Here is a 21,225-nt window from a genome sequence, read left to right on the forward strand (position 1 = left end):
TGCCGTGGTGTCAGACACCTCCACATCCCTGCGGTAGCATGGTTCTGAGGTCTGTCTCACACTCAAATTACCCGGGGAACTTAAAAATTAGAAAAGCCAGTGTCCAGACCCTACTTCAGAAAATTATATCAGAATTTTTGGGAAGGGAATTGGACCTGGGCATCATTCTGTTTTCAAAAACTTCCCAGGTGATATTAATGTGTGGGCAGGATGGAGAACTACTTCAGTTGGCCTACTCACCTTTGCCTGATCACGTTTCAAAGCTTTCTACTTTGCACTGTTATTGAGGTTTTTGTCTCCTAGAATTCCCTCCTTTCTGCTATTTCTTAAAATCCAAATTAATATATAAATCCACCAATAAATTCACCTCAAGCCAGAAATGGTAAACAAGTTATCTGAGACTTAATTACACATTATCCATACATCTTTGATGCCTAGAGTATGCTTGTTATATTTTTTACTTTTTGTTTGCTTTCATTTTTGTTTGCTCATCTCATCTCCCTCTCTATATTATAAACTTCTCGTAAAGCAGGGAGAGTTTTTTTATCCATTTATTCTCTAGTCTGCATAGGGCACTGCCTTGCATATACATAGTAGATACACAATTAAATGAATAAGCAATTGAAAAAATAAACCTACAAATATACTGATAAAAGACCTGAGTCTTTTCTTCAGATCTTCAAGCACCATTTGCTTCTTTGAAGTTTAGGGAAAAAATCGTGAGTGTAATAGGAAATAGCTGTACGGTAGAGCAGAATGAAACGTGCTCCAGGCTGTGTCTGAGCAAAAGCAACCAAAGAACAGAACTCACGTACCCACTGCCCCTAGTGAAGGCTTGGACAAGCCAGTGATGACTCTGTTTTCAAAGAAGGAAGAATTCCACCAAAAGTTAATAATAACTTTTTAATAATAATAACTCGTGTCAGCTCTTTCTCTAAGGAAAAATATGAAAGTCATATGTGAATTTCATCATCTGTGCAACAAAATGGTCTATTTAGAGCAGGGAACTCTTGGAATTTAAAAAATCTGTTTAGCATTCCACCTCCTTATCAGAGTGACCAAACGAGTGATTAAGGGGTGTAGAGGGCAGAGATGACTCTCAGGGGGCCCAGCTTCTCTAATAGCTGGCTCTATATTTTGTATTTATCAGAAAGTAAAGGGAATCCTTGTTTGAATATTTGCTTAAAGAACACAGTTTTGGCAAAGCTCCACCATCGTACCCACTGATTTGCTAGGACTATGATTCTCAGACTTACTATGCATCAGAATATCTGGAAGGCTTGTTAAATCACAGATTGCTGGGCCCTACTCTCAGTAGATCTGATTCAGTAAGAATGGGGAGGCAGATTAAGAAATAAGTTCCCAGGGGCCAGCCCCACTGCCTAGTGGTTAAGTTCTGTTCACTCAACTTTGGCAGCCCGGGTTCAGTTCCCGGCCGCATACCTACACCACTGTCAGCGACCATGCTGTGGCAGTGACCAACATATAAGATAGAGGAAAGTTGGTACAGATGTTAGCTCAGGGTGAATCTTCCTCAGGAAAAAAAAATAAATAAGTTCCCAGATAATGGTAATGTGTTGGTTCTGAACCACTTGTTGAGGACAACTGTGCTAGGTACTTCTTTGTTATGAGTTTTCAGTGTTTCTTCCAGAAGCACAAAGAAGTTCTTCCTATTTGCTATTTAAGCAGCTAGTGGCCAAACCATTCCTCATTTGCCTCACCAGGACCCTGAATCAACCTTCTACATTGGTGAGAAGCCTCACTCTTAAATTTACATAGATGTAAAATCCATTAATTATGAGTCGACATGCAAAGCCTTGTACATGTTAGCTTAGTTCTTTACAGTCAAGGCCAATGATCGCATTTAAAAATGATAGCAGTAAGCAGCTGAATTTAAACTTTCCTTGGACATGTTGGGCTTCCTTGGAAGATAGTGGGATCAAGGTAAAAATGCGAATACATAATTTATCCCAAATGATAATTATATGCTCCCAAAGAAAAGCAGGATGGTACTGTGGAAGAGAGGAATATTGGCTTGGGTTGCATTGTCTATGTGAAACCATGACTAAGTTACTTAATTTCTTTAGACTTCTTTCATTTTACAGAAGATGAAGATTTTTGGATTAGATGATCTTTAATATCTATTCCAATTGGAAAATACATACAAAGAACAATAAAGAATGGAGATTGCCTATAAGACCATCAACAAAGACAGTTAATTTAATATTTCTTGACAAGTTTTTTATAATTTTATACAATTTTCTAGCTTGCTTTTTTAGTGTACTATTATACCAGAATCACATGCCATAAAAACTTTGTAAACTTTATTTCATTGGCTACATAAAATTATATTATATGGCTGTATTTAATGTTTACTTAGTTTAATTTCCTTAGTCTTCCTCACATTGTTAGATGTTTATGATATTTCCAGTGTTTTGCTGTTGTAAATAATGTACTCACAAAATTTTTGTATGTAAATCTTTGTCTACTTTTCTAATTCCTTCTTTAGTACAGATTTCTGAGATTAAAATTACTAGAATGAAGAGTGAGAATCCTTTTTGAAGCTCTTCATTCATGTTGTCAAAATTCTACCTGAAAAGGTTAAAGCATTTCCCATTAGACGTGCAAGAAATTTCCCATCTCATCAAACCTCACCAATATCAAAATTCTGTCATTTTCGTAAGTGAGATTGTTTTAAGAATGAGAACTTTTAGAGCCAGCCCAGATGGTCTAGTGGTTAAAGTTTGGCACTTTCAGCGCTTTGGCAGCCTGGGTTCGTTTCCTGGTCGCAGAACCACACCGCCCCATCTGTCAGTTGCCATGCTGTGACAGCGGCTCACATAGAAGAACTAGAAGGACTTACAACTAGGATATACAACCAGGCACTGGGGCCTTGGGGAAGGGAAAAAAAAAAGGAGGAAGATTGGCAAACAGATGTTAGCTCAAGGCAATTCTTTCCCAGCAAAAAACAAAAAAAAACAAAAAAACAAGAATGAGAACTTCACCTGTTGTTCTATGGAAGTATAGCATGGAAATCCAAGTTCACAGCTGTAGTACAGAATAGATGGAATTTCTGCTGGGCGTTGGTCATTGCATCATACTAGGAATGCTGGGAATGCCAGAGTGGCAGGCACGTTCCATGGTAATCTGAAGGCTCATCCAGATAGCTAATGTATCAGGAATAATGAGTGTTTGCACTCCCATTGGTTTGTTTGCTCAAGGGTTCCTATTCATTACTTGTCCATTTTTGGAGAAATAGCATATGAAGTTTTATCAGCAAGACTTTATTTTGTGTGGTGCCTGAAATCTTTAACTCATAACTGTATGCAGCATGACTATAGCATGCTGAGACAGATTTTTTTCTTGTCTTATGGAAAGAAATCCTATTACTTTGTCACATTGAGTATTTTAATCAATATTATGTCAGACATATTTTGAATTTTAAAATGGTCAAGATCCAGGTTAATTTTCTATATATTTATATTTCTATATAACAGTTAATTCGTATTTTTGAAAGGTACACAATGTGTGAAAAGACTCAATGTCTGTCTTTTTCTCAGAGAATAATATTTCTTTTCTTGGAAGCATAGTCTAACTGCATTTTTAGAAAATAGTTTTCTTATTTATAAAGATATTATATGTTTATGGTAGAATATTAAATCAAATATTTGCAAATACAAAGTTGAAAGTGAAAATGACTCCAGATTCCACCACCCAGAGATAACACAGTTAACAATGTTATGCATGTTTCCAGGCATCTCTCTAAGCATAACACACGCATGCACACACAAACATATGCACACACATTTACCTCCTGCCCTTTTGCCTCTTGCCTCTTTATACAATAGTTGATCCCACATGTTATAACAGATAAAATTTTAATATTTTGATACTATGATAATAAAATTCTTGCTGTATCAATATAGTTTTTAAAAATTTTAATATCAATAGTTTTAAGTTAGCCTTTTTTGATCATTAACTAAATGCACTGTGCTATGCACATTAACTTATTGGATTCTCACTCCTGGTCCATGAGGTATGTGTTTCTCTTTCACAGACGAGGAACTGAGCAGTACATCTCATAGATGATGGAACTGAGGTTTGACCCAAGGACTGTCTCTCTCCAAACCTAAGCCTTTAACCACAATATCATGCTAGTTTCTTGAAAGTGTATGAAAAATACATTCATTCTTTTTATTATTTTATTGTATGAGTATACCATAGTCTTTTAACTAAGTTCTTCTTGATAGACATTTAGAAGTTTTTCAACTTGTTACTTTAAAATACAACTTTGCGACAACATTCATTTATATTACATTTTGGAGATTTGAGTATAAGGCTGAATTCTTGTGTCAACGGGTGAAAACAGTAAAACCGTGATTCTCCCTGCCGCATTCCTCTACAAAAGGATGGTTCCTATTTTCACTTTCATCAGCAGTGCTAGTTCTCCGTGCATCTTCAGTATTAGATGTTATCACGTTTTTTAATCTGATGAGGTTAAAAATGTCACATAATTTTAATTTTTTAATAAAAAAGGAAATTTTACTTGCATATCAAAGTTTTTTTTTTTTTTTTGACGAGGAAGATTGGCCCTGAGCTAACATCCGCTGCCAATCTTCCTCTTTTTGCTGAGGAGAATTAGTCCTGAGCTAACATCTGTGCCCATCTTCCTCTATTTTTTGTTTTTGTATGTGGGATTCTGCCACAGCATGGCTTGATGCATGGTGCCTGGGTCCGTGCCTCGTGTCTGAACCTGCAAACCCCAAAGCAGAACGTGTGAACTTAAGCACCATACCACTGGGCTGGCCCCACAATTAAAGTATTTTTACTATACTAAATGCTGTTTTTTAAACTTAATTTTTTATTTGTAAATCTTTTTTATACAAAGGATAAGAATAAGCAGTTTAGAGAAAGCAAATCCAAAGGACAAAACAAAGAAGAAAAGATCATGAAGTTCACAAAAAAGTTATGGAAAGACAATTTAAAGTATAGCATATCACTTTATAGTTACAGGACTGGCAAAACCCAAAATTAGTGATATCACCTATGGCTGGTGGGAATTCTGGGAAGGGAAGCTCTAATACCTTGCTTGTGGAAATGTGACATATTATAGCCTTTTTTTGGAAAGCAGTCTGGAAAATCCATAAAATTTAAAATACTTATACTTTTTAAGCCAGCAATATTATTCTTGGGAATCAATTTAACAGAAGTTAAAGCATCAAAAACATAATAAAATATATATATATAAATCTTAAAATTAATAGTATCAATGAAATAGATACAATGATTTTAAATAAGGACAATCAAAATAAGGGAAATGAGACTGCTACACAAATTTTAAGTAGTAAATAATTAGAGGAAAAAACAGCAAATTATGTTCCAAGCATCTCTGGAGAGGTAGAAAATTAATGTTATGAGATTATAGGAAGCTGATTTTTGCAGAATTCTGTTAAAATATGAGGGATAAAATATCCTTCTGAGAGGCGTAGGAACAATACATAAAAGTAGGGTACATTTTAATAGTACTTGGCTTGATTTCACATTGACCTAAATATTCTTCATCTCATGGATAACAGAATTATTATCCTCAGGAGACACTTCTGATATCCCCTTGACTTCTGCAAGCAGGGCCAATTTTAAGTAAATTGTGAAGTGGATGAAACTTGTCTTAGGCAATAGCCTTGTTTACCCATTAACCAGGTCTCTCCTTACCTAAAGCACCCACTTTAGGGTCCCACAAGCTTGGCCTAGCTGGTCAGGTCACTTGGGGCTTGTTGCTACTCACCCATGAAAATGTACATTCCTTCATCATTAGTTTCAAGGCTTAAGATGCCACCCATTCTAGCAAATGCACTTGTGCCAATGAGAGAAAACTGTTGAGCCCAGTGCTAGATAATGTGCACGCATTTTAACCGAGACCTACTTCTGATGAGGTCCTTTCTTTTCCTTAGATTGAAACCACCAAGGAGTGTCTGTTGAGTTAACATATCCTCCTCCTATGGTAGGAAGACCTACGGAAGAAATATGAGGGATGGCGTAGAGTTGGGAGAGAAGATTATTTCCTCTGTTTTCTAAATTACACTTGTATCACTCTATTCAGAAGCCCTAAATAGTAGTCTGCAAGACACATGGAAGATGTCACATTTTGTTTCTTGAAAGCTTATCACCTAGATCTGGAATTTATCTGCCTGTATATACCCACCACCCACCCATTTATTCATTAAACAAATACTTATATAAAGCTTATCAAGTACTAGGCACTGTCCTAAGCACTTTGTAGATAGTAACTCATTTAATCCTTATCACATCCTCCAAATATCAGTATTATTAGCACTGGGAGGTCTGAGTTTTACGCCTCACATCTGCTTTTTGGAATGACCTTGAACAAGCTCATTGGGTTATCTATGGCTTGATTTGAAAATGGAAGATAAGACTTGTCCCATAAATATCTCACAGAAATATGATTGGTTAAATAAATCTCCAAAGATCATTGAAAATAATGCTTTATAAATAGGAGCTATATAATCCTAAAATACTTGTGGCATTAAGTAATAAGCCATTGAGAGAGTCGATTCTTTTCCTCATGTTAGTGAATTATATTTTCTTAAGCCTTAATTTTCATCTGTGCTAAATTAATGTGGAATTAATCTTAGAATAAATTTTAAATCAATGACTGCCTCCTGCCTTTCAGATTGCTCAGAGTGCCCAGTACATCATTATACAGTGTTAAACCAGATATGACTAAATTTTATTCATTGCATTTTAAAGAAGTCATGCAAAATAACTTTTAATAAAAGAAGAAGGAATGATATTTGGTTAAATGAAGTGTCACATTGCTAATTACACACTAAAACCTGTGCCATTCTGTGGAATTTGGTATAAGGAGTGTCTATCAAGAACTCACATCAAGTACTTAAGTAATAAAAGATTCCAATTTAAAATACCAACCTCATAACAGGGATTATGAAGAGGACATTACAGCCAGACATCAGGATATTTTATAATTGACGGTAAACACTCAAGTTTTATTCAACACGTGGTTATTAAACAAGAGCCCTGTGTAGGACGCTAAAATTGGTGTAGGTAGGGGAGAGAGCGTTACAAAGGTGAATGAGACTTTGAAAGGAACTCTAAAGCCAAAGTGTATATCATCAGTGCTCCTCAAACTTGCATGGGCATATAGATCACCTGCGCGTCTAATTATTGACAAATTCTGATTTGGTGAGATCTAAGTTGGAGCCTGAAGTTTTTCATTTCTAACAAGTTTTCAGATGATGAAAATGTTGCAGGTCCAAGGGCCATTTTTGAGTAACAAGTATGCACATGTTTAACTGTAATATAAGATACAATAGCAGCAGCATGAAGGGCAGAAATAAAATGTTTTGGGACAACAGAAAAGGAAGTCACCAATTCCAAATGTGGGGATCTAGGAAGATGTCACAAGTAGAATGCGTGATATGTAACAATGATTTCTCAAGCAGGTTTTGGAAGAAAGAGCATTCAGCAGCATGCTAGAGGCACACAGGTCTATAAATGCTTTGAGTCTCAGAGACGGACAAGAGGTCGGTGTAGCTGAGGAGGAAGGGAGGAGGCTGGAAGACTAGGGTGGGGCAGATGTGAAGGGCTTTTGTTGCTTTGCTAAGGAATTTGATCTGTATTATGCTGGCAATTATAAAATCTGTTTTTGAGGTGACTGGCTGTAGAGAGGAAGATGGTTTACAGAAGGAAAAAGAATTAGAAGCAGGAAGACTAGGAGATTTTGCAGAGATGGTGAGATCTTAGATTTAGGGAATGTGATAGGATTTGGAAAGCTCAGTAAATAGTTAAGAAATTCTAATTTAGAATTGATGGGAATTGGAAATCAATAGGAAGCAGGAATGAGAGACAAGTACAAATTGAAGATGACTTTATGCTTTCTAGATTGAGGACAAAAGAGTGGCCACACCTTTGATGGTAAGGAAAGTGGAAAGAGGGCAGGTTTTGGCAGGAGATAATGGGTTTAGATTTCTATTTGTTCAGCACAGCATCTGTCCTAAAATGTAACCGGATATACCTCTCTGAAACATGAGAAAGGTCCGGAAATGTAAATTTGGGAGTCAAGGCAGAGAAGCAATAGCTAAAGCAATGGTTGTAAATAAAATCACCAAAGGAGTTGAATTTAGAGAGAAATAATAAGAAACATAAAGAAAGGATAGGAATTTGGGCGGCTGCATGTGTTAAGGGGAGGGTCTCAAACCCCAAACTTGACCTATTTTTCAGTCTTCTGTATATTAAATACCATTGGAATTTTTATTAGCAGAAGAATGTATCTTGCATAAAATGTAATTATTTCTCACTTTCTGCATTGTAGTGTTGATTGGTTTTGTAATACAACATTCTTAATACAAAATACTTGGTAAGATATGTAATTAGTATTGAAAGTTTATGTCTAGCTGCAGCCACATACTTAATCATCTTATTTCCTCTGGAGAATTTGTTTATGCTGATTTCTTAAAAACTAGAGTTCATACTTTGTTCAGATTTTCTTAGTTTTTACCTAATATCCCTTTTTTGTTCCAAGATCCCATCCAGGATACCACATTACGTTTAGTCGTCATGTTTCCTTAGGTTCCTCTTGGCTGTGACAATTTCTCAGACTTTCCTTATTTTTGATGACGTTGGCAGTTTTGAGAAGAACTGGTCAGGTATCTTGATGTCCCTCACTTGGGGTTTGCCTGATGTTTTTCTCATGATTAGACTGGGGTAATGGCCTTTGGGAGTAAGACCACAGAGATAAAGCATCATTCTCATCACATCATATCAAAAGTACGTACTATCAACATGACTTATCATTGTTGATGTTCATCTTGATCACCTGACTGAGGTAGTATTTATGGGTTTTTTCCACTGTAAAGTTATTCTTTTACTTCTCCTTTCCATACTGTACTCTTTGGAAGGATGTCATCATGCACAGCCCACACTGAAGGAGTAGGAAATTGTGCTCCACCTTGGAGTAACTACATAAATTATTTGGAATTTTGTTTCTTCATGCCCCATTTATTTATTTATTCAATCATTTGTTTATATCAGTATGGACTCATAGGTATTTATTTTATGCTTTGGGTTATAATCCAATATTACTTTACTTATTTTGTTGCTCAAATTGTTTCAGTTTTGACCATTGGTTCCGTGGCCCTTTGACACAACCACAGCATTGCTTTTGTTTGTTTGTTTTTGAGCTCTTTCTTACTTTCTGGCACTACGATGTTCTAGGCTCATCTTGTATATTTATTACTCCAGGCCTTGAATCAGCCATTTCTCCAAGGAACCCTTGTTCCTTTTATTGAAGAAAGGTATTAGAAACTAATATCTGGGCACTAGGTGTAGTCTGATTTGTAAATTGCTGCAGTGTTCATTTCTTTTAAGCTGGTGATAATTCTAGACATTAGATACTTGGTAAAAATGCAGTAATGAAAGTTTTCTCCCAGAAGACAATAGTCTTGAGAGCAGTAGAAGTTTAAACACACATACACACACATACAATCAGTTATACCTCAATAGAAGACTACAGAAATGACATTAAAACCTTAAGAAAAGTCATTTTAAAAACCCTATGGAGGGAACTTGAGCAAGCCTACGAAAATAAATGTTTCTTGAGTTTATTTCATAGGAATAAACTGATCTATTTCCTTTCATGCTCTTCTTAATGGAAAATTTTTTCAGAGCTGGAGTTTTTCAAACTTTTGCAATAGTTTAAGCATAGTATTGCTTTCTTGAATTTACGAGTAGATTAGATGAATTTCAAGAGCTCAAAACTCTACATAGAAGTGATCTTACTGATCTTCACGACCTGTTATAGGGCAGAAAGAGGGTAGACATTAGGAAAGGAAAGCTTGATCCCTAGTGTGTAGATTTAGAATATCAAGGGACAGAATGGTTTAGAATTTCTCTGTGGTGAAACACAAAGTTTTCACCATCAGCTCTTAAAGGATAAGGAGCCAGAGGCATAACAAGCAAAAACCCATGACCAGACTCTTGGGGAAGGGAAACAGATTTAATTAGATTTTGTGACCATGTTGTATAATTTATTGAAGATCTCAAGGTTCTGTATATATGATTTCTCTTAAAGTGAATTCTGAAAATTGAAATATTCAGTCTAATAAACTCCTACTGCAATCAGTGTTAGATACAAGAAAGTGAATGTTTTTTGTCCTCAAAGAAAAGATGTGAATAAAATTAACTCTGGGTGCTATGTTACTCTTCTGTATATCCATCATATTAAGAGTACAGTTAAGGGAATGGTTAATGCAACTTGAAAGATCCAGGAAAAGACATAGGTATTTGCAATGGCTAATTTATACCCGAACCTCTGAACCCTGGGCTGCTGAAGTGGAGCACGTGAGCTTAACCACTACACCACCCGGCCAGCCCCTAATCTTCTACTTCTAATTTTTACAAAAGCATTTCAACATACTGACTTTTAATGAGTTCTAATTATTGATCTGCTGCTCACATTCAGTTATTCATTTCTTATGCTTTTAACAAATATGTAGTGAATACTTCTTACATCCCAGCCACTGTGGTAGGTACTGAGAATACAGCAGTGAACGAGAGAGATAGTCCTGCCCTCAGGGAGCTCACATTCAAATGGGGAGAGACAGACAGTAAACAAATAGACAAGAAATATATAATCTGTCATATGATGATAAATGCTATGGGGAAAAATAAAACAAGAATAGACTTCATGTTAGATTTTATACAGTGTGCTGCAAAATTGAAGTTGTCGTTCCTTGAGAATAAACAGCATTTTATGAACGATGCTATCTCAGAGCTCTGTGTTATTCTCTGGATTGAATTACTGATCTGGTGGACTTTATCAATGAGGGAGGTCATTTGAGAGCCAGGAAATGACTGTTTGCTTTATGTGGCAGCCTGCCTGTGAGAGACTGGAAATATTCTAAGACAGCTTCACTCCTTAGGGCAGACGCTTGATTAAAACAAAAACTTTTAAAAATTGCTCTTATTTATAACACTGAGATGTTAACTGGTTTCTGAGAACACTTAGAGAAGGATAAAAAGTACAATCAGGGCTATTTCATATCTGCATTAATAAATATGGACCCTGACAACGCCTTCTAAAATCGTCTGTGGAGTCTTCGTTGCTTCCAGAGCCAACACTGAGGACATGATAGTAAATAGTGTTACCAGCAATTTTGTTTCACAGTTGAGGGAGAGACGCCTGTAGATTGTTCATGTTTCTGTAATTATCAGATGGAGAATGGAACATCCACGTCCTGTTTTCCTAGAACTATGCCCCACGACCTCCCTATTCAAGGGCTTGACTAGCCCAATCTCGGAGCTAGTCCTGCTCTGGTTTCTTGTGACAGGGAAAGAAATTATTTTAACCATTAAAGCATCTAAGAAAGTTTTAGAGATTTCTTTTTAAAAGTAGGTAGGGACCAAGTTAGTGTTTGTAGTTTCTGAGGACATGCACAGTTGAGTACTACCTCCCTTCACGTATGAAAATTTAACTTACTTCAATTACCAGTGGTGTTGCTAATAATGTTTTGGGATGCTGTTGTTGGGTGAGGGTCTCGGAGTGCCTGAGTTACACCTGTTGTAGTCAATGTTTCCTCCAATGTCCCAAAGGAAATTAGATACACTAGACGGTAATTGGAAAAATACCAATGCTAGATGATTCCTCTCTGTCTCAGTTTCCTCTCTTGTAAAGTCTGTGTAATAATTATTTCTACCCCACAGTGTTGTTGGAAGTTTTGCGTAAATTAATACACATAAGACAGCAAAAGCGAAGGCTGTTGCCTCCGTTTTTCTGAAGGGATAATGATGTAATTGTCATGAACGTGGCTTCTAGAGCTAGACCTCCTGTATTCACCACTAACTCAATAGCTGTCCTTGAGCAAGATATTTAACCTTTCTGTGCTTTTAAGAAATACAATAATCATAGCTGGCAGAGTCCTTATAGTATGGAATAAATTAATTAATAGAAATACTTGGAACAGTACCTGGCATATTGCAGGTGCTCAAGAACTACTAGCTGTTGATATCATTACTACTACTACTACTTCTGCTACTACTACTACTACTTATTTGTTAATGTGGCTTTGGCACCCAATTCCTAATGCAGCATTCTACAGAACTAGGCTGAATTACATGAAGGTCTCCTTTTCCCTATGCAAGGAAAACCTAAAGCCATCATCCAAATTGGCCAGGGCCTGCTTTGTCTATTTTTTTGGCAAATCCAAATCTGATTTCTCAGCTCTTAGCACCCTAATGTCAACCTTCTGGGGGCAGAAGAAACAAATCAGGTAAGACCAACACTAACAGTGTTTGCCCCAATGCCTAGAAAGAGCCTGTCCTTGGCCACTTATAACTGTGGCAACAGCCCTGAGACAGGCTGAATGTGGAAAAGAGTCCAAAGAGAGAGTGTGCACGAGAAAGAGATGAGAGCAGGCCCACCTAGGAGTGGGACCTGGGCCACTTTAGGAATTCAGCTGGAGAGAAGAGATGTAAGTGAAAAAGATGGCCACAGGCCACTCGTGATTTTTCCAGGCTCCTGCGAGAATGAGCTTCAGTTCTTTAACACGGCTAATAAAACGTCTTTGGAGCTGAAGTGGCGTTAACTCAACCTTGTGGAAGAACATGGCCAAATTTGGAGATCAATGGTTATGTTTAGACATCCTTTTAAGACCAACTGACCAAGTATCAATTTGCCTACCGTCATCTCAACAAAACCAATTTACCTAATAAGCAAGTCTAATTCATTAAAAGCTAAAACATAGAACATCAACTTGCTGAATGAGCAATTCATGGAAAACTGACATACCAGTGTTTTAGACCAGGTCTAGGGCTGTTTGCTACTACTAGAGGCAGAGCCCAGGCAGCATTAGGACCAGGCATGGCCACTATGGCAAGCTGAAGAACATGTGGGAAGCTGGACTCAGCTCCTGCCAGTGGCTGCTTTGTATGATATGGACCTCATGTTACCAGAGCTCATGTTACTTGGACCTCATGTTCCAAGTTTTCAAATGAAGGCTGAAATCTGGATTTTTATGTGAATTGTGCTGGTGTTTGCATTTTGACAAATACTTAAAAGTAAAAACAAAAACAAAACAAACACCATGCAGGACAAATGCACCCCATATGCGGGCTTGATTCTCCCTGTGCGCCTGCAGTTTGCAGTCTCCGCTGTATACCCTGGGCATTTGCCTACTGAACGCTCATGCTTTCGGCTAGTTCAGCCTGGCCTCAAAGCTCCATAATATATAGTAATTTGTAATTTTGCTGAGGCACAACTTTGTATCCCAAATGCTCCAAGGTTGACTTCTGGATGTGATTTACTTAGCTAGTGAATGTGCTTTTTTCTCTGCCCAGTTTCTACATTTCAATGTGGCTTTTGGGGTTTTCAAAACCAAGTTTGAATACATAGTACCTCTCATGAAACAAATAAAGCTTTTTCTTTAAAAAAGGGCTCTGGGAGTAGGGAGAGGGAGTTGACTTCTAGTGCTGGCGATAGAAATGAAGAGAAAATGAAAAGGTCTACTAAATATTTAACTAGGAAAGAGAGGTTCGGAAGGTTGAGGTAGAATTCAGTGACGATAACAAAAGGAATTTTGAGTGGAAACAATCAGCATTTTCCAGACCATTGTAGCAAGAATTAGGCATGAAGTATGTGAAGAAATCACTTGAAATTTTTGGTTATACTTTATTTTCAGGGGAAATTTATGTACTATAGAGTTTTTGAAATATTAAGTTTTGATTTAAAATATTAATTAAGTATTTTTGAGAGATGAAGGGTAACCCTTATGTATGTCAAGAAACTATGTGATGCCTTGTAAGTTATCCTGAATTCTTTTTAATGTTTAGATTCTTCAAATGGATTGCTGAGGGCTGTGGCTGTTCTTTTTTTGCTATTTGCTTTTATATTTCTAGTACAATGTTCTGCTCATAGAAGGTTCTTAATAAATTGAGTGCTTTGAATTATTTAAACATATCTTCCAGTTTTAAACATTTATGGCTTAAATATATGTTTTTCCTATCAAATCTCGAAACTGTGTGCGTGCCTTGGGTAGTGAAGAGGGGCATGCCCCAGACTTGGAGGAATATAAAATGTACTCTGTTTTTAACACTCAAACAATACAGTCTATGATTTGAAATCCTCTCTTTGCATATCCTTATCTTCTTAAAATATTTAGTTGAGTACATTATAATAGGAGGTTTCTTCTAGGGTTTTAATGTTTCCTGAGCTAGAAATAATATTGAATGAAACAGTCTTCGTGTTTTCTCTTTTGAATCCATATCAAAAGGTTTTGGCTGAAAATGCCAGCTGCACATTTAAAATAAAGTAATGGCATCATTGAGTATTTGGTTTTGACTATAGAAATCCGTTTGTAGTTTCCTTCAAAGTGAGGGCACGTGGAACACAGTAGACCCTCGAAGCCTAAGGCCTGATGGCTATTACGTGGAAAGATTTCTCCCATCCCCAAACAGCCTGCATCATTTCTCCTTGTCCCTTTGAACTACTGTGCTATCTTCCAGCGTCTTGGGATACATCAAGCAAACAGAGAAGCTCAAGGACAAGAGCTCAGGTGTTGACTCAAGTTCAATTGTCTGGATGCCTTTGTTCGGCAGAGAAGTTTCTCTTCTAACAACAGGACAATTACGAGAAACCAATAGCTCAGACAGCACAGGGCTTGTCAGATGGAAAAGAATGTGATTAGTGGAGAGTGAAATTTTATTGCTAATTGTCATAGATCACTCTTTCTTATCAATTTTTCCCCCCCATAAAGCCTTTCTTTGAAAGCATTATGCTCTCAAGTGAGAAATTCTTCTGGGAAAGTTTTAAAAGATAGGATTTGGAGAGGTTGGTCATTTTCTAGCTTTCTAGAAGCCACTAATACCTAATGCAGGAGATGACTTGTTAGGTCTGGCATAAATAGTTACTTGAAAGAACATTATCTCAGGATTGATCAACAAAATATACCACGTGTACAGAAATTGCTTAATGTTTTTTAACTGAATTTCCATCCAAAATGGGGGCAGTTTCTCAAGTAATATCAATTCTTTTATGCATTACTGAGTGTTATTTTTCTGGGTATTTTTGAGATAGCTAATTCTATATCCTCTCTGAAGTAATGTGTTTTCCAACCTATCATGGGCTTGTTATTCATTCATTCATTTAACAAATAAATTTAAGTTGCCAATTATATGCAGGGCATGTTGATAAAAATTTATATAAGTAAATCAAAGAGAATAAGGGAAAATAAACCAATATATACACACAAATGTTACTTTTGAAATGTTTGAATATTATACAAGAAGGTACTCTCCTGAGGTTATTTTGGCGAGTTACTAGGATTTATGGGCAACGAACTTTGCCCTTGGTGAAATGGCTGAAATATCATTTGATTTGGTCCATGTTGTACTCTGTATTTTGAACTCAACTCTGCTGTCTATAAATAGACGACAAATTCCCTTTAGACAAAACCTGTCTTTTACATTTTTCATTTAATTTTATTTTCTGCCCTCCACAACTTTTTCTTTGGAAGAAATCTCATAAAAGTATATTTGATGTTTAAGATCTATGAAAAGTAGTGGTAATACTGAACCCCAGAACACGTATTCGGCATTTTGACTTCTTATCGTTGTTGTCACAACTATCTCCTATCTTAAAAGAGTTTATAATCTCCTTTTCTCCCAATTTCCAAATAAGACTTTGTAAATTTATGAAATTAGTGACTTCAAACATTCTAATTTTAGCCTTTTGAAGGAATTTTATGATATCACTTCAGATAATTAAATTTTCCCTAGGATATAATACTACATATAAAAATGTTAGGTCTGGTAAATTAGAAAAGTTAACTTTAGTTACTTTGAATACTGGCTTTTCTTTTAAATATATCCAAAATCATTGTTACTTGTGTTTTAGGATTTAAATAATTATATTTTTTAATCTGAAGAAGTAAATGATGCCTTTAAAAAATTTGATAAAAATTATTTGTTATTCAATACTCTTTTGCCATTAGGTGATTTGGGCACCTGGGATCTGCTCATTTGCCTGTCTTCTAGGAAAGCTGGTGGAAAACCCTGCATATCCACGGAGGACATGTGCCAGTTAGCTTTACATCAAAAGGTAAATATTCTTTTTCAAAATGTACACAGATTTTATCAGCCTTATGGATATTAACAGCAGTATTTTTTGGTTAATTACGTTAAAAGAAAACCGGTCTTGAAAAATAGGAACTGTTACATCTTTGTAGAAATTTCCAACAGTCGTGCCTTACACACTTTACCATAAAATGGTCTCCATTTTTTTTTTTTTTTTTGAGTAAGATCAGCCCTAACATTCCATGCCAATCCTCCTCTTTTTTGCTGAGGAAGACTGGCCCTGGGCTAACATCCGTGCCCATCTTCCTCCACTTTATATGGAATGCCACCACAGCATGGCTCGACAAGCGGTGCGTCAGTGCCCTCCCGGGATCCGAACCTGTGAACCTTGGACCACCGCAGCGGAGTGCGTGCACTTAACCACTATGCTACCGGGCCGGCCCCCAAATGGTCTCCATTTTTTGCTTGATAGGATCCCCCTCAACTTCAGCAGTTAGCAATAAGGACCCCGTTTTACCTAGTAGTACCCAAAACTTGATCTAGAAGTCTATAGCCTACGGAGTGTTGCTTGCCCTGGCCACATATTCAAAGTAGTAAAGCCTTTGTTTTCTAGATCACTGTCTTGACTTTTTCAAACTTAACTAGGTATCCTGAATTATGATAAAATTTATACAATTTCTTATTAACTTTTAAAATTGACATCCAATATTTACTATTTGGTGTGAACTTTTTAAATGCTTTTAGAAAAGTAACTAAAAATTATCAAATGCCTGTGATGTGCTAGTCACTGTGCTGGAAAATTTGCATATGTTCTACTTTTGATACCTATAACAAGTCTGTGAGAGAAGCGTCAAAATCAATGGCTATTTTTCAGTAATAAGATAGTACTGTAGTAGCTACCCTGGTCATTTGATATTTCTGCAATTGACAGTCTGAATAACTCCTTCCTCCTTCTAACTCTTTGCTCCCCTGACCTTTGGGCTGAGCACATTCTTTTGGTTCTTGTACATCTTTGTCCATTCCTTCTGTTTTCTTCACACCCACCTTTCCTCTGCCTATTCTTTAAATGCCTCTGTTCCCCAATACCACTCCCAAAGTTTCAGTTACCATTTGTCATTGATGATTCTCAAATCTACATCTAAAGTTCAAAGCACTTTCCCAGGCTACAATATTTATTGTGTGTATCAGTCAACCTTTCAGCAGAAAACAAATGCCATACTCAAAAGAGTTTTAATTGAAGAGAAACTAATGAAAGAGCTATCTACAGAGGTTTGGGCAGGACAAGAGAAACAAAAAAGTTAGAGGCACCCAGGGACCAGCAACATTATAAGATTTGACCACCTTTGGTCTGAAGAGGGGGATGTAGAAGGAATGGTGTAGCATGACCTAATGAGAGCTGGAGTCAAGAAAGAGAGGTTGCTGGAAAGGAGCTATAAACGTAAGGGAATGTAGCTGTTGGCAAATCATAGCCCTACAGAGAGGAAGCTAAGAAGATAAGCACTCAACTTCTCTCTACAGTCACCTTCCAGTCTCCTGCCAAGGCCTCCTATTGGTGCAAGGCACCATTCTGGGGGCTTACATATTTATTTATGTCCATTCTTTACATATGAGGAGACTGAAGCACAGAGAGGTTAAGATAATTGCCTTAGGCCTAATAAATGAAGCAACCAGGATTCCAATCAGGCAGTGTGACTTTAAATTCTGTTTTTTTTTTCTTATTTTTTTTGTGGGGAAGATTGGCCCTGAGCTAACATCATGCGAATATTTCCTCTACTTTCTATATGGGTCACCACCACAGCATGGCTTGATGAATGGTGTAGGTCAGCGCCAAGGATCCGAACCCACAAACCCCAGGATGCCGAAGTGGAGCATGCTGAACTTAACCACTACGCCACTGGGTCAGACCCAAATTCAGTTTTCTTAACCATATGCTATGGAATCTTTCTAAATAAATATTTAGCCACTGCATTTTCAGCCTATTCTAATGAATATTCTTAAAGAATACATAAATTCTAAATGATACGTGTTGGATAATTGTCACTTTGGATTATGAATAATTTGAAGTTTTATGAGCCATGACTTATTCACGTAAACATAAATATTCCAAACGGAAGTTGCTTCAAATTTGTTGGGGAAGTTGTAGTATTGTCAACGCCCTTAGAATGAACAAAGAAAAGGCACCTGCTCAAATTAGGATTACTAATCAGAACTTTGGGATTTAATTGCTTCATGAAAATGACCATAAGATCTGTTCTGCAAAATAAATGGCCAGGAGTCTATTCAGGAAGAGAGTAACATGAATTTAAAACTGTATTGGTCCATATGATGCTGAAAGTGAAGTGAGGTCCACTATTTGGGATAACATTCAGTTTAGTAACTGGGGCTCTATCTCACCTCTAACAGACAGGTTCTAGTGTTTCAAGAGTAGAGGGATTCATTTCTAGCTCTAACTGTAGGATTAGCAGTCTCTCAAACCAGGATGCTGTTTTTAGTACTTGGAGCCCTGAGAACTACTGAAATGGCTCTTATTTGAAAGCATGCTTGGGCATTTTCAGATGAATTGGATGGAATGATAATTGCACGTGAGAGACATGGGGGATAAAAAGACTTTTTTCTTTGATTAGCTGGTTCTCTTATTGTCATTATTTGTCTTCCTTATGGATGACACTGAACAGCTTTCAGAGGTCTTATTTTTGATAAAATAAAAGATATGTAGATCTGCACATATCTAATAAAAAAGAGCAATTCTCTTAGATACAATGTGAAGTGTATGTCACTCTCAATGTTCGTGAGTGACCAAAAAAATTTTTTCCTTGTAAATAGTGCAAAATCAAATATCTACTCTCCTTAATGAGTTAATGTTATCACAGTAGTTTTTCTTTTGATTTATAAACACTTTCTAAATGTTTATAATTAATATTATACTATTGCTCTTATTAATGAAATATGTCTCAAAATAGGAATGATTTTTTTACTTTTGCTTCTGACAATATGTAATAAAAACAATCTAGATGCAGATTACCACAGATTAGGATTGTAGAATGTACTTTGGGATTGAAATCTTTTTAAATGTACCTTTTTCTTTTTCCCAATTTGATCTTAGAAATATCCCTGGGCTCAAATATCACTATTATTTTTATATGCATTCTAATCCTTATAAAGCTATGAAAGGTTTTATGCCAATAAAAACAGCAATCTATAAAACACACACATAAACACACACACACATATATGTGTATATAAAGCATTCAAACCCAATACAAAATTGGTATATAAATTACTTTTCGGGTGATAATGATGTGTCAATGTAGATTCATCAAGTGTAACAAATGTACCACTCTGGTGGGGGATGTTGATAATAGAGGAGGCTGTGCATATGTGGGGGCAGTGAGTATATGGAAATCTCTGTACCTTCTGCTCAATTTTACTGTGAACTTAAAACCGAAAAAATAAAGCCTATTAAAAAAATTATTGCAATGTTAAACCGGAGAAGCTCATCCTATAAAAGCCAGCTAATCCAAGTTAAAATTTCCTTGATGATGTTCCACTCAATAATGATGCACATCTTATATATTTTATGATGCACATAAAAATAAGAATAAAGCACTAGGATATAGAAGAGCCTTATTAGGTTTAACAATTAAAAAGTTAAAATATGTGTAATATAGTTGATTTACCATAGCTGTATGACCTGTAGCCCTTGAATGTGTTTATTTCTTTGTGTCAAGTTATTCAGTTTAACTGCTTAGTTTGCTGCTCAGTTCCAGAGTAGAATGGGACAATATTTCTTATGTCATGTGTCGTTATGGTTATGTCATCTGCTGCAACTCTGTGAATTCCAAAGATGTACTTTGGAGGAAAGAGCACAGGAAAAGGTCATTGGGTGGAGGGTGGGGAACTAGGAGGCGGAAGGGTGAGAGCAGTTGCTTCCCTTGGCTTGGCTCTGGTTTTTGGAAGCAAGTGCTTTGTTGATCCTGAGTCAGTTCATCTTTCTGACCCAAGGTCTCATATGAAAAGCCATCTCTCTGATAAGACATAGCAACCTGCCCTTCTGAAACCTGTGCAAGCTGTACACTGCATCCACAGAAATTCTTCTGGCCCATTAGTTCAGTTGTTATCCATTTTACCAAGACGCTTCTATTCCTTTCAGTTGTAGAGGATGGGGCAGCATAACTGGGATGCTTGAAGCATCGGCAATGACAGCACATTTGCTCTAAGCCCTTCAAGAAGTGGGAGAAGGTTTTAAGCTGGACCTATGTCAGTACATAGCCTTTAATGTTACTTACCCAATGCTAATTCTCTTTCTGGGTTCTTCTATTGTTAAAAATTCTATTTAATCAATAGCAACTGAGCAATTTTGCCTTATGTGGGGGGAAATGGTTCAAGTTTATTGAATTTTGAAGCTTTTCACAAGCTAATTTAGAAAGGTTCTCTGTGTATTATCCAAAAAAAAAAAAAAAAAAACCACAACAAAACAACTGCAAACCTCTGTTACAGATTCCCCATACTTTTGCAGTGTTCTGTCTTTTCCCTCCAGCCTGTTTTAGGAATTCTGAATGGAAAACTTCAGGACTTTATAAAAGCCTTTCTTCTTTTCCTACATTTAGTCTCTGAACTTTCTTACTTTTGAATTTGAGAAATGTAGAATCCTTAAAATCTAAAGTGCACTGTATGTAGGGTCTTTTCTCAATTCCCAGTGCAATAAGAATGTGACCCAGACTTTAGTCTTTGTAGCCTTTCAAAATGGAGTCGTTAGCAATATTGCTGGTGCAGATTCGCAGGAGCAAGTTCTGCTGAAGCCTGGACTTCATTCATACATGACCTGGGCTGAAGTTAACGCTTTTCTGAGTAAATTAATAGAGTTAACAAGATTGCAAGTGTTGGAGAATATTTAATCAATGAACTGTTTCAAAGCACTTTAAATGAATCACTTTATTAAAACTACAATTTATGACTGAATTACTGAATTGATAAAACCTTAGAGCAGAAGTGAAACTTAGAGATCAAAGGCTCTAAATGCTTTATTTTACAAATGGAGAAATTGAAAAGGAGAAGCAAAGTGATGTGCTCAAGATTACAATTCCATTATGTGCCAGAAGTGGGACCTGCAGCCTGTGTCCC

General features: G+C 36.6%; 1 protein-coding gene across 1 annotated transcript in view; it reads left to right on the top strand.

Annotated features, from left to right (window-relative positions):
- The window catches only part of CPED1 (cadherin like and PC-esterase domain containing 1), a 266,766-nt gene that overhangs the window by 37,441 nt on the left and 208,100 nt on the right, over positions 1 to 21,225 (top strand). The window contains exon 4 of the mRNA XM_058529011.1: positions 16,023 to 16,129. Coding sequence (XP_058384994.1) covers positions 16,023 to 16,129 — 107 coding nt within the window. The remainder of the gene's footprint in view (positions 1 to 16,022; positions 16,130 to 21,225) is intronic.

Source organism: Diceros bicornis, chromosome 3, assembly GCF_020826845.1.
Source record: "Diceros bicornis minor isolate mBicDic1 chromosome 3, mDicBic1.mat.cur, whole genome shotgun sequence".
NCBI classification, from domain to species: Eukaryota; Metazoa; Chordata; class Mammalia; order Perissodactyla; family Rhinocerotidae; genus Diceros; species Diceros bicornis.